General features: G+C 35.2%; 1 protein-coding gene across 1 annotated transcript in view; it reads left to right on the forward strand.

The window, feature by feature from the left end:
• LOC144450648 (protein Smaug homolog 1-like) overlaps positions 1-4995 on the forward strand; it is a 60900-nt gene extending 55905 nt beyond the window's left edge. The window contains exons 8-10 of the mRNA XM_078141297.1: positions 316-544; positions 995-1187; positions 1500-4995. Coding sequence (XP_077997423.1) covers positions 316-544; positions 995-1187; positions 1500-1534 — 457 coding nt within the window. The 3' untranslated portion in view covers positions 1535-4995. The remainder of the gene's footprint in view (positions 1-315; positions 545-994; positions 1188-1499) is intronic.
• The last annotated feature ends 8808 nt before the right edge of the window (positions 4996-13803 follow it).

Genomic DNA, 13803 nt, shown 5'->3' on the forward strand with positions numbered 1-13803 from the left:
TGTGGCTAAAACAGCTAGATGAGTTCAAATTTACGTGATCAGAAAGAAAGTTACCAGAATTTTTTTACTGGTTGAGAAGCAACCAACTTGTGCTTGTGATACAAAAGCTGCCTCCAAATCATTCACCTAGTGGCCAAACTATGCAATCTTTTGTCTGTCGTTTCATCATGTACTTTTGACACTTCGCTCATATCAGATATACCTAAATGAATGCAACATAAAGGTGTTGGGGTCATTTCTGAAATTGATGATGTAGTAAAAGCCTTTGTTGATGGTTCAATGTTAATAGTTGTATCTGTGGCATCTGTCTTACAGCTGGATGCCCCATGGTAATACATTCCCCAATGATTACATCATGAGCAGTGGTAACCACATGGCTCTTCGGAGAGCTTCTCGTCAAGTGTTCTCACAATCACCGCAGAGACTCGGCCAGAGTACTGGACCAATAGGAACCAGCAGTAGTAGTAGCACACCTGGCACTACAGGTGCAATTACAAGGATGACCAATCAGCTGGGCTCGAGTGCCTACCTGAAACCAAGACCTGTAAGTTCACATTTTATTGAAAATTTCGGTTATGCATTTGCTGAGTACCTTCATTTCACAAATACCTCTGTTATGAGACATTGCATGGCATGGTAAATCGTATAATAGGTAATCATGTTAGACATAGCATCATATGTATTTGAAAATAATCAGACTCAATTTGTCACCATTCTTGATATTGTGAACACCGAGTATATTGATAGTCGCTGAACATGATCTGTTTGAGCTAATCATTTGGCTACTTACCCCCATCCCATAGTGGTTTCAATATGACCTGAAAAGGTACTTAGAGTTCTTTGTAATGATGTATATTCACAAGGAATGGTAGACTGGAATATTTGTTGATTGATAGACTCCTTATCAAATGTTGTGTGTTAGTATGTGGTATTTCTACAATCTGAAGGCATGGTTGATATGTAATACTTACATTGATTAAATGTGATGTTACAGGGAAATCCACATCAAAGTGTGCAGAGAACACGATCAGCACCAGTACGTAGGCCTTCACCTCAGCTTGGCAGTAATACCTTTATGATTCAGCCAGGAAGACAGTTCTCTGAACATCAGTTTGGTGTTACTGAACCAGAGATAAACAATCGCCTTGAGTCTCTTTGCCTTAGTGTCACAGAGCATGCATTGGGAGGTGAGTTTCATCTCCTCATAATACTAAATACACGTATTTACTGACAATAAAAGTAGTGTCACACAGAGTATGTGATTTTTGCACATTTGAATAAAAACAGTCTTCACCTGATAGTCTTTACATCCTGAATATGGGATTACACAGGTAGAGTTTGTGAATTTCTTCATAGCCCTACGTAGAGACATGATTACAGGTCTATGATGAGAATTCTAGATTTGGGTATTTAATAATAACAAGGGGAAGTCAAACATATTATTACAGTTTATGTCAACAGCCTCAATCTTTAATCCAAATGTATCTTCTTCTTTTCAGACGGGCCGAGTGGTGATAGGAATTCCACTATGTAGAAGTCTTAGTGATCTTGAAGCAGTGGCTATTCTGATATTGATGACTACCAAAATACCACAAAAAAGTCCTCTCAGCTGAATACCTTCTTGTGATCTGATTATATCAAAGTACAAAAAAAAACATCTACGCAGTACTGGTGTCGTAGACGTAATAGTGCATTATGTGCAAAAAAGTAAATATTTTAGTAGAAATGGTAGAATGGGGTAGATCATTGCGACAAGGACTCTCGGCTCATGTTGATTGGAATAAAAACATGGCTGGTAGAATCCTTTTTAAATGGTAACCTTTTTTTTCAAATTCATTTAGTATAGTAGAAGGACAGCATCCTGCTTGCAGGATAACTTTAAAATTTAATGTATTTTCTTCCTTTTCTGTTGTTTAAACAGTTCACTTTGGAAGAATACCATTGTAGCAAAAAACACTTTATTTCTTTTGTGAAGAATTTCACACCTAAATAATAATGTAAAAGTATGACATGGCAGAGCCTGACAGTTTTATCAAGTATGTATTCAATTCCGGAGAGATGTCTCCCTCTACAGTTGAAAAAGAGAATGACTCCTATAGTAGAGGGCGGTGCGTCCAAGATGTTTGTTTACTAAGCAGTTTGCTTGGAGACTGGGCAGTTTAAAACTGTGATGGCAACTGTAGACCAGTTGCTGGACATTTTTTTGACTCGGTTAAAGAGAGTCACTTATTTTCTTCTTCAGTATTTGTTGTGACAGAAATGAGACTAGTTCTCCATGTGTCATGAATAAGTATTTTATTGAATTTGCTTTTTGAGAGTCGGCAGTAGAGAAAAGATGGGATAGAGAGAGAGAGGCGTCATTTTGACTGCAAGAAAAGCCAAAATATCCCAAATGTCTGTTAGGTAGAAAAATTAGCAAAAAGGTCAGTGTTTAATAGGGCATAGCTGTTAGGCTACAGGTACAGGTACAAGAGACAGAACCTAGTTTTTTGGGGGAATGCTGAAAAAAGGAGACTTTATTATGATAGACATACTTCATGTTTAAATTTGTATTTGTTTAAAAAGATAAATGTATGATAGAATTTTCAGCTTTGCTTTTTCAGCTGCAGGTACAGTGTAAAACATTCATTTCAAAAAAAAAAAGGAGTAACCCAGAGAAATCAAAAACATGACGGGAAAAAGGAAATCTGTCAGTTTTTACCTAAAATATCTTAGAGAATCCCTGATCATTGTTGAATGAATTTTTTAGGCTGCAGGTACAGTTCATGTTGAGATTATGTAAATTGTATCTCAGGTCAAAGGTCATGCTTCAACTGAGGTGTAAATGGTAACCATAAACTTTCCCTACTGGCAGCATTCTTAGCTCGCAGTCTAGCAACACAGATGTCCCTTTCAATTGTACGTTAAATGTAGAGGAAGAGTTTCTATAACGATACTTGAAAGCAGGTGGTATGGTTTTAGTCACATTTTCATTGCAACACTGCTGAACTGGTCAAGTTTATCATGCCTTACTAGGAGATTGTAGTTTTTACTTGCCTTTTTTTTCTTTTGTTTAATTCTTCTTATATTGTAATTTATCCAATTTAATGAATGATATTATGATTCACTTTTTTGAGCACCATTTTCCTGTAACATGTACTCCAGAATATCTGCCAAGTACACATAAAAGTAGACACTTGGGTTCAAAGATGGTCACGAGACTACTAGTACACGTATTGAAAGTTATATCCTCTAGCAGTGTTTCATGAGACTACATACATTTTGAAAGTTACAGCGCCCTCTAGCAGTGTGATGATTCTGTCATGAGCCATTGTTACATACAAAAGCTGAAAGTTACAGCATCCTCTAGCAATGTTTCTTGAGACTATACTTACATTTTGTAAGTTATTATAGTGCCCTCTAGCATGCAGTGTAGTGATGCCATTACAAGATGACACAAGTTGAAAGTTACAGCGCCCTCTAGCAGCCTCTAATGATTTTGGTGTTAGACCACTATTACAAATCCTTTGTATCGATCACCATGTCTTTGACTCTCTAACGTTTATGTCCTCAAAGTAAGATTAGAGCCATATCTGAATTTTCAACAATTGCCACACCAAGACATCAGACAATCTGTGTATGGGTACTGCTCTAGTTTTTAAGACCCTATGAACACACTTCATGTAATCAAGATGCAGTTACTATGTATTGAATATTTTCCTGCTGTTGTTCAAGTCTGCCTCAAATTTATGTTACTTGCCAATAACTGTACTTAAATAGAGCAAAGGAACATTGATGTCACGTTTTCTGTCCATAATGTGTCATGTTTATGTACATACGAAAAATGACTTTTTGCAATAATTCTAATGTAAAATGTAATAGGCACTGAACTTGAATTTGGGAGGGGGGATTTTTTTTTCTTAATTTTGCTTGAATTATTCCTTTTTTAAGTCGGACACGATGAATGTTGCTGGCCAACAGAAGCTATAATTCAAGTTGATATTACAACATACATGAATGTGAGAACAGTCATGTACAAGTCTTTCAGGTTTTTAACAACCAAACATTTGCATATTGACGATATCTGGTGCTGAATAATGGACTCTTTATCTGACAATCGTTGTGGAGTTCACACAGTCTATCATAAAACAGTATTAGTTGGACTCCTGTCAGTCTAAATGTCTTTTCTATTGTGATAGTATTTCTCAGTGACAAAAGATTGCTCAAAAACAAAGCACCTCTGTTGTGAACACATGATCACATAACCACAACTCACCCTGGTGTCAAGTGTGTGTGGCATAAGCATAAACTCCAGGCCCCTTTCGTGAATAGTTAGGGACATTGCAGCATGAAATGGGTTCGGTCTTCTCCAATGTGATTAAATCTGGCGTAGTGAATACTGCTTGATTTCTTTATTTACCTCTTTTCCATTTGTTAATCAAGGGGGGGGGGGGTTGCTTTTTTGTTCCAGGAGTGATCGCTGCCTTCGGCTATCGCTCCTGGAACAAAATTGAAAACAAACAAGATTTTGGTTGCTCCAGGTGTGATCACTCCCAGCACAACAAAATTGAAAACAAACAACAGTAAATGAATGGAACAGAGGTAAATAAGGAAAATGGGCCATATTCACCACATCAGATTTTAATCAGATTGTACCTTTGCAAGTGATAATGCAGCTTGGATGGAAATAGCCCCCTCTAGTGGCTAAGGGGTGGAAACTTTAAAAGCTACCACTAATTCCCAATTTCATATGAACACCATTGATATGTTATCAACTCAAGCTACATGACACTGTTCCACCTATCGGTTAGTTTTCAGCTGTGACTTAGGGATGTGTTGCTTTAGTCATTGCTATATCAGGGCACACAACTTATTCAGTGTGTACAAGAGAAAGTTTTGAGACAAACACAGTTGATGGTCTACAGGCCAGTATTCTAATCAAATCAAAATCACCCCGTATAAACTGCCATAAGTTAGTCTCATGACTTACTTTGAACCCAAAGTGTCAATCACACATTTTGTAAACATGATAATTATAATTATTATTATTATTATTATTATTATTATTATTATCTTGTGACGAATTGTTTTGAATTCTGTCACAAATCACTTGATTTCTTATCTATTCTATTATGCTTCTACTGATAAGATTGTAAGGTACAGATAAAAGTGAAAACTCACTTTTTGTTTCTTTGGGTTTTCTTCCCAATCTACAAAGAAATGTAGGGGAGGGAATAGTTAGTCCGCGAACAGACATTGCGGAACAGTTGCTGGAGGCTAAATGAAAAAAGCTTGGTTGGCACTGTTTCCACATTACTGCAGCCTTTTTAAGAGTGAAGTGCCTTACAATAGTCGACAGTGTAGTCAAGAGCATTGCTTTGACATGGCTCAGTTCTAGCAGTAAGGACACACATATATAATAACATATTCAGCAAAAATAAGATAACAAGTTATTTTTCTTATGTTAACATTCAAAAATATGTACTGAATGCCTCACAGAGAGGACAAAAGCAGTGTTATATCGCATTACATGATGGTGAGTGACCGCAAAGTACAGGAAACTTGTCAAAAATATTTTTTCATGCTCTTGCAATATTGGGAAATTGCTAGAATTTCGGAAAAGGAAGTTTTATTGATTACTTTGTAATGTTGAGCAGTCTTTTTTAAGACTAAATGCCTTTGTGGAAGAGTTGTTTGTAGAGTTAGTATTGCTGATATCTAAGACGTCATAATTTGAAATATTATGGGACAAGGAAAGCAACTTCTAAAGCTTGAAAGTAACTTAATTCATTATTCATATAATTTGACATGGTTGCCATGGTAACTTGGGAACGATTGCTAGAATTTTTCTTGCAGAATAAATGTTTCTTGTACATTCCTCTGAGAGGAATAACATTTTTTTTTTGTATCCAGGGAGCCAGTTGGCAGTTGGACCCTTACAACATTACCTTATCATGACTATAATAATCGCTTGGCTTTGAAGCCTTTATTGACCACTTATCTTCAACACCTTATATATATAATTGTGATATTTTTTTTTTCCAGTTGTATTACTGAAATGAAACGTGTCAAAGTTGATAACACAGTTTTCAATATGAAATGTCTTTTGATGCTTATGTTACAAGTGTTGTTGTGAATGTCAAAGTGCCAAGTCTGTAGAAACTGCCTTGTCAATTTTTATTTTGTATCAAGGAAATCACACCTTGTTTAAGTGTTCATGTCAAGTCAAGCCAAAATGCCAGTGAACTTGTACAACTGTCACTTTTTTGTACACTTGTATATCCCAACAAATAAGTTATTTTCAGTGAACTACAAGACTCTTGAGTGTATGCCATCCATTAGTACTTCGTGCACCAAGTGTTATTGAACATGATGAAGTCCAATTAAAGCTGTAATTCTCTGTTTAAAAGTATGTTTGTATCAGACAGTACTGTATAGTTGATATGTCATCATGTAGAACATGTAGAATCTGTGTTTTACAGTACTGTAACACAACATAGAACATGTCATCAAACACATGTAGAATCTGTATATGTTTTACAGTACTGTAACACAACATAGAACATGTCATCAAACACATGTAGAATCTGTATATGTTTTACAGTACTGTAACACAACATAGAACATGTCATCAAACACATGTAGAATCTGTATATGTTTTACAGTACTGTAACACAACATAGAACATGGCATCAAACACATAGAATGTGGCCATGTTTTACAGTTCTGTAACAACATAGAACACATCAAACATGTTGAATCTGTCCATGTTTTACAGTACTGTAACACAACATAGAACATGTCATCAAACACATGTAGAATCTGTATATGTTTTACAGTACTGTAACACAACATAGAACATGTCATCAAACACATGTAGAATCTGTATATGTTTTACAGTACTGTAACACAACATAGAACATGTCATCAAACACATGTAGAATCTTCATTTCACAGTACTGTGACACAACATAGAACATGCCATTGAACATATGAAGAATCTTCATGTTTTACAGTACTGTAACAATGTATAATGTGTCACCGAACCTGTAGAATCTGTCCATGTTTTACAGTACTGTAACACAACATAGAGCATGGCATCAAACACATTTAGAATCTGGCCATGTTTTACAGTACTGTAACACAATATATGGTATGCCAATGAACACATGAATTAGTTAATTTACATTTTTCCTTCTGTTTACATATGATATATATGTACTGTCACCTTGCTTTATTCCTGTTGTGTACATCATTCGTTTACAGTTAGTTGTCACATTGATCATTTCATTGTTTTGTGAGTAACATGGCAAACCTAATAGTACAAGCATGTACGGGTTATCTGTTTCAACCAATTTATCACTAAATCAGCACCTTTGTTACATCCTGTTTAGTGTAGAAGTTAGCAAAATAAAAACGTTGGTTCATCTCCACATTGAGCATTCAAGTCCATTCAGCAGTACTTTTAGTTTAGTGCTATGAGTCCACACTTGTTCCCAGTTCTTGTCTGCAAACAATGCTGTAATCGTGCAACAAAAAAGTTAAGGCCTTGTTTTACTTTACATGTAAGTAAAAGAAACGACAGTAATTTTTGTCAAAACATGCCCAAGTTTAAACTATCAATTTTGCATCATGTGACATATTTACAAATTCCCCAAGTATAACTGTAATATAGAGAACAAATTTCCATATTAAGTGAAAGGTTTTAGTTTTAACCTCCACTTGCCTATTTGAAACTCAAAGTGAACAAAATAATTTTTGACTAGACCAGACTGCCAAAGATTTTCTCAGTCAAATTCCTTGAAATTTTGTTGTAGTTAGCCTACCACAGCATAAGTAGGTGTAGGTGAAATGAACACCACGCTTGCATTGATGTTATCAACTTTCATTTTACAACCCAACACTTATAGTTTTAAATACAGAATAATGATTAACAGTTGAAAATCAAAGATATGTTGACATGTTGCAAATATTTCTCTAAAGTTGCAGTTGACAGTTTATGTGAACCAGATTTGGACAGGCTGATTTCATATAGTTCTGACATGTTCATTTCTTCCAATCCAGCTAACTTAAATAACCACCTACCTTGTGGTATGCAGCAGTTTGCTCAACTATCTAACTTTGAAGACAAATCATGGTTACTTTTATTTTTAAAATTGACATTTAAATTATAGTTTTAATGAACAATGTTCTCGTGGTGGGGGGGGGGTTGATTTTCATGACATGAGTAAGTTTGCAATTATCAATTTGGTGAAAATAAAAACTGTGTCTTCAGTTACTTGGTAACAGCACACACTACGAATTACAAACCAAAATGCCTGAATTATTAAAGACAAACAATGAAATATCGTGGTACTACATATACATTATGAAACAAGACGATGTTACTTTTCTTTGTCAGCTTTCAGTGCGTATATTAGTCATCATAACGTTTCTCTCGCCCCGTCCTTCAAAACATTTTGTGCAATGTAATACTATCATTATCATTGTTGAAACAGTGAAACTTTGTCCACAATTTTTTTGGTTTTGTATTTTAACCCAGATGCATGGCTTTGCATATCTATCTGTAAGTAAATGTACACAGTGTTTATTTTTATGTTTAAATCCTTGACAAACACTTGACATTGATCAATATTCCTGAGTATCTGTACTTATCCATGTAACTACATTCAATGTTGTTTAAACGTTATTATTCTAATTCGAACACACACAAAAAACCTGGATGGATTCCTGTGTTGTACAAAAACCCACTTGAATATTTCAACAAGAAAACAAAGTGGTACACAATGTTTTTGGTTTTCTTTTGTTTTTGTCCAATAAATATAACTACAGTTCAATAGCAAGTATATATTGTGGTGTGCTGAATTTTTCATGCAAGACAAACACTCATGAGAAAGTCACATAGTCCCATTTACAATATTGTATAATGATACACAATCATGAATAGGTGTCCTGTGACGATATCGATACAGAACCCCCACCCCCCACCCCCACCATTCCTTCATTTAAGACACAGACTCAGTAATAAATCTCTCTTAGGATACATCTGATTGTTCATGGTATCATTTCGCTGAGAACAGCGGCCCCAGAGCAGACCCCCACACACACACACACACAAACAAACATCTCCTTTCAGACACAGATCTGATTGCGTTTTTTTGAGAACAGTAGACTCAATAGTGTGATCAGAAATAAACAGATTTAATAAGATACACAGCTAACAAATGAACTCGAAGTCTTAGATTTGTCAGTGCCAAGCTACATAGTAAATGTAGAAACGGATAACGGTTGGTGTGAAGTTAGACTGTAAGATGCCTTGTTGTGCTGCCCTCACCGGTCTGTTCTATCTATGAAAGTGGTTGACCGATGTGTGAGGGCGCCCCATCACCGTAACCATCAGACTAGTGTGAAGTAAAATACATACTTTGTAGACTGGGTGTGCTGTTATCAAGTCAGTGCAAACAACAAAAGTAATCTTTGAAAATTATTCTCATTTATTGCAGTGATAACTAAGTATTTGCCATCGATATTGCACAAGAATGACATAAGATAACTATCTGCAGTAATGAAGTATAAAAACAGATTAAACTCAAAGAGTTCCAATTACAAGTACAAGTTGACAATTATATTTCTTTTGATTTTGAAATGAATATTACCAACTATGTTCAACTATCATTTCTTCATCCTAATCAGATTTGAATACCCTCATAATGCTGCACAGCAATGAAAGTTTTAAATCATAAATAATCTATTTTATAAATAACGAATACAAAAGAAAGATACACACTAGATATAAATGAGTAATATTGCACAAACCCCTCCTTGGCCTTACATAATGTCATTGCACTTCATTGCATGTAATTTCTGTGTCTTGGCAATAATTGTAACTTTCTATAGCAAACTTGTCTGTGATAATGACAACTCTTTGAACTTCTGAAGTTAATGAGAAGTGGACTCTAATATGTAATACTGGATATTGTTCAGGAAAATATCGCATCATTCATCTGTGAAAAGTACAACAGACAAAACAACACACTACACCAAGTATAAAACTAACGATACCACAACCTCAATGTCACTGTTATAGTAACCATGGAGACAAACTAAGAATACAATACTGGTAATCTAGCAACATCTGTGTACACACTTTTCATTCAAAGTTAATTTTGAAAGAACTATAAGTGAGGGCACTGTTATAAGGAAAGATTGATTCCAATGCTCTATCACCGATCTATAATTCATCCCACTACCACTAGATGGCGCTGTTCATAATGTAGACAGCAGATATTAGATAGATGCTATTGCATAGTTCAAACTACATCCCATATGGTAAAACTTCCAGTGTGTGACCATTACACATACAATACAATATTATGCTACTTATACAACTGACACTTCTATCTAAAAATATATACATAATATATAACAGCCTCCATAAAATATCTAGAAGTATGTAAAAAAAAAAATAATTTTAAGTTAAATATCCTATACATACACATATCTTTATCAGATACCAATTACATGTAATGTAACGGAAAATATATTTAAAAGCATTCAGTACGTGTATAATATTATATCATTGAAGGAAATATCAATGCATTCAATTGTGACACAAATTTTGAAGGTCTTTAGCCTCTAAGTATGTGTTGGGTCTTGTCTATATAACTGAGAATCAATGTATGGTAACACTGCTTTCTGGCACACATCAAAACTGATGTTTACAAATATGGACTTTTTATTTAAAATTAAAATCAATTTTCACTGTGGAGTGATGTAAACATCATTCCTGCAACTATGGATAAATATAATGCTACAGAACACATCTTGTGATTATAAGAAGGTAATCACACCACAATATGTCATATTCCAATTACTCACTCTGCAGCCATTTTTCAATGAAGTGTCACAAGGGGACATCCTACATTAAGAAACACGAGGGCTAAAGCTTAGGTCATGAATGAACCACATAAAATTACAAAAAACACAGTAAATAAAAATGCATAAAGATCGACCCGATGAGCAAGTTCTTTAAAATGATATCATTTCAAACAAACCAGCTGAACTTTTCTGAATGGCTGAAAGTGCCATTGACTTTAGTTTTGAAATATTGAGAAATGACAATTTTTTCAAAGAAGTGCAAGTAGCCCCCACTTTCCGGTTTCCAAATAGCACTCCTAGTGGCTGAATTATACAATCTTTTGTTTTTTCTTCTAACCTCAATATGGAATACAAAGGGAAACATTGCTACATGTAGCATTGGGTTATCAGTGTCATTTCACACTATATAATAGTACTTCTTCATCAAGTCGATCATCAAATATATACAGATATATAAATACTAAGAGTTAAACTGTCTGCACACTTCAACACAATTCATAATATCAGCTGCAAAGTGTAATCTCAATGCATTATCCCTAATATTGCACTTTATTAAAATCTCTTTTAAGTTAGGTCAAAGTTCAAAAGGAACCAGTTCATGGTAAGTTTCATATCAAATTACCAAGATCCTCTTTTTTGTTTTCCTTCAGACAAACATCATGAAAACACCAAGGGGATTTCATGAAGTTTCTGTGAAACTGATTTAACTCGTGTGAAAAAACCATGTTAAATATTTCAGAGCAATTGTTGCATTTACTCCTGGTTTTGTATAGTTAATGAATTGTTTTTAAAAAGTGAGTATGTATCAGCCATCAATCTGGTAAGTACACTATGAAATTAGAAGTAGGTCAAGGAGACTGATTAAATATTGCATGGTTGGTACCAATACCATATCCAGTATGTACAGACTGTATTCATTTGCATGGTTGGTACTAATACCATATCCAGTATGTACAGACTGTATTCATTTGCATGGTTGGTACCAATACCATATCCAGTATGTACAGACTGTATTCATTTGCATGGTTGGTACCAATACCATATCCAGTATGTACAGACTGTATTCATTTGCATGGTTGGTACCAATACCATATCCAGTATGTACAGACTGTATTCATTTGCATGGTTGGTACTAATACCATATACAGTATGTACAGACTGTATTTATTTGCATGGTTGGTACCAATACCACATTCAGAATGTACAGACTGTATTCATTTGCATGGTTGGTACCAATACCACATTCAGAATGTATAGACTGTATTCATTTGCATGGTTGGTACCAATACCATATACAGTATGTACAGACTGTATTCATTTGCATGGTTGGTACCAATACCATATCCAGTATGTACAGACTGTATTCATTTGCATGGTTGGTACCAATACCATATCCAGTATGTACAGACTGTATTCATTTGCATGGTTGGTACCAATACCATATCCAGTATGTACAGACTGTATTCATTTGCATGGTTGGTACTAATACCATATACAGTATGTACAGACTGTATTCATTTGCATGGTTGGTACCAATACCATATCCAGTATGTACAGACTGTATTCATTTGCATGGTTGGTACCAATACCATATACAGTATGTACAGACTGTATTCATTTGCATGGTTGGTACTAATACCATATCCAGAATGTACAGACTGTATTCATTTGCATGGTTGGTACCAATACCATATACAGTATGTACAGACTGTATTCATTTGCATGGTTGGTACTAATACCATATACAGTATGTACAGACTGTATTCATTTGCATGGTTGGTACCAATACCATATCCAGTATGTACAGACTGTATTCATTTGCATGGTTGGTACTAATACCATATACAGTATGTACAGACTGTATTCATTTGCATGGTTGGTACCAATACCACATTCAGAATGTATAGACTGTATTCATTTGCATGGTTGGTACCAATACCATATCCAGTATGTACAGACTGTATTCATTTGCATGGTTGGTACCAATACCATATCCAGTATGTACAGACTGTATTCATTTGCATGGTTGGTACCAATACCATATCCAGTATGTACAGACTGTATTCATTTGCATGGTTGGTACTAATACCATATACAGTATGTACAGACTGTATTCATTTGCATGGTTGGTACCAATACCATATACAGTATGTACAGACTGTATTCATTTGCATGGTTGGTACTAATACCATATCCAGAATGTACAGACTGTATTCATTTGCATGGTTGGTACCAATACCATATACAGTATGTACAGACTGTATTCATTTGCATGGTTGGTACTAATACCATATACAGTATGTACAGACTGTATTCATTTGCATGGTTGGTACCAATACCATATCCAGTATGTACAGACTGTATTCATTTGCATGGTTGGTACTAATACCATATACAGTATGTACAGACTGTATTCATTTGCATGGTTGGTACCAATACCACATTCAGAATGTATAGACTGTATTCATTTGCATGGTTGGTACCAATACCATATCCAGAATGTACAGACTGTATTCATCTGTAAAGTCTATTATGAAGTTTACAGTTTGCTCTGTTCAAACTGGTCACATTCTCCCCCGAATGGCTAAATTTGAAACTCTACTTGTGACATTTCTTTACCATTCTAACTCTATATATGGATGCTACAATGTATGTCATCTCAACCCTGACCCCCTTCTTCAACATTTCACATACCCTTCCTGGGTATGTCACTATGGTTATCATAGTAACAATCTGTTCAGCATATGCCCTTCTGAGCTATATCACTATGTCAACCCCAACAATTTGTTCTATATACTTGTCCTTCCAGGCTATCTCACTGTGTCAGCCCTAACCATCAGTGCAGTAAATGCCCTTCTAGACTTTCTCGCTGTGCAAGCCTCCTTCCAAGCTATCTCACTGTGTCAGCCCTAACCATCAATCCTGCAAATGCACTTCTAGACTTTC

This window comes from Glandiceps talaboti, chromosome 2 (genome assembly GCF_964340395.1).
Source record: "Glandiceps talaboti chromosome 2, keGlaTala1.1, whole genome shotgun sequence".
Classification (NCBI taxonomy): domain Eukaryota; kingdom Metazoa; phylum Hemichordata; class Enteropneusta; family Spengelidae; genus Glandiceps; species Glandiceps talaboti.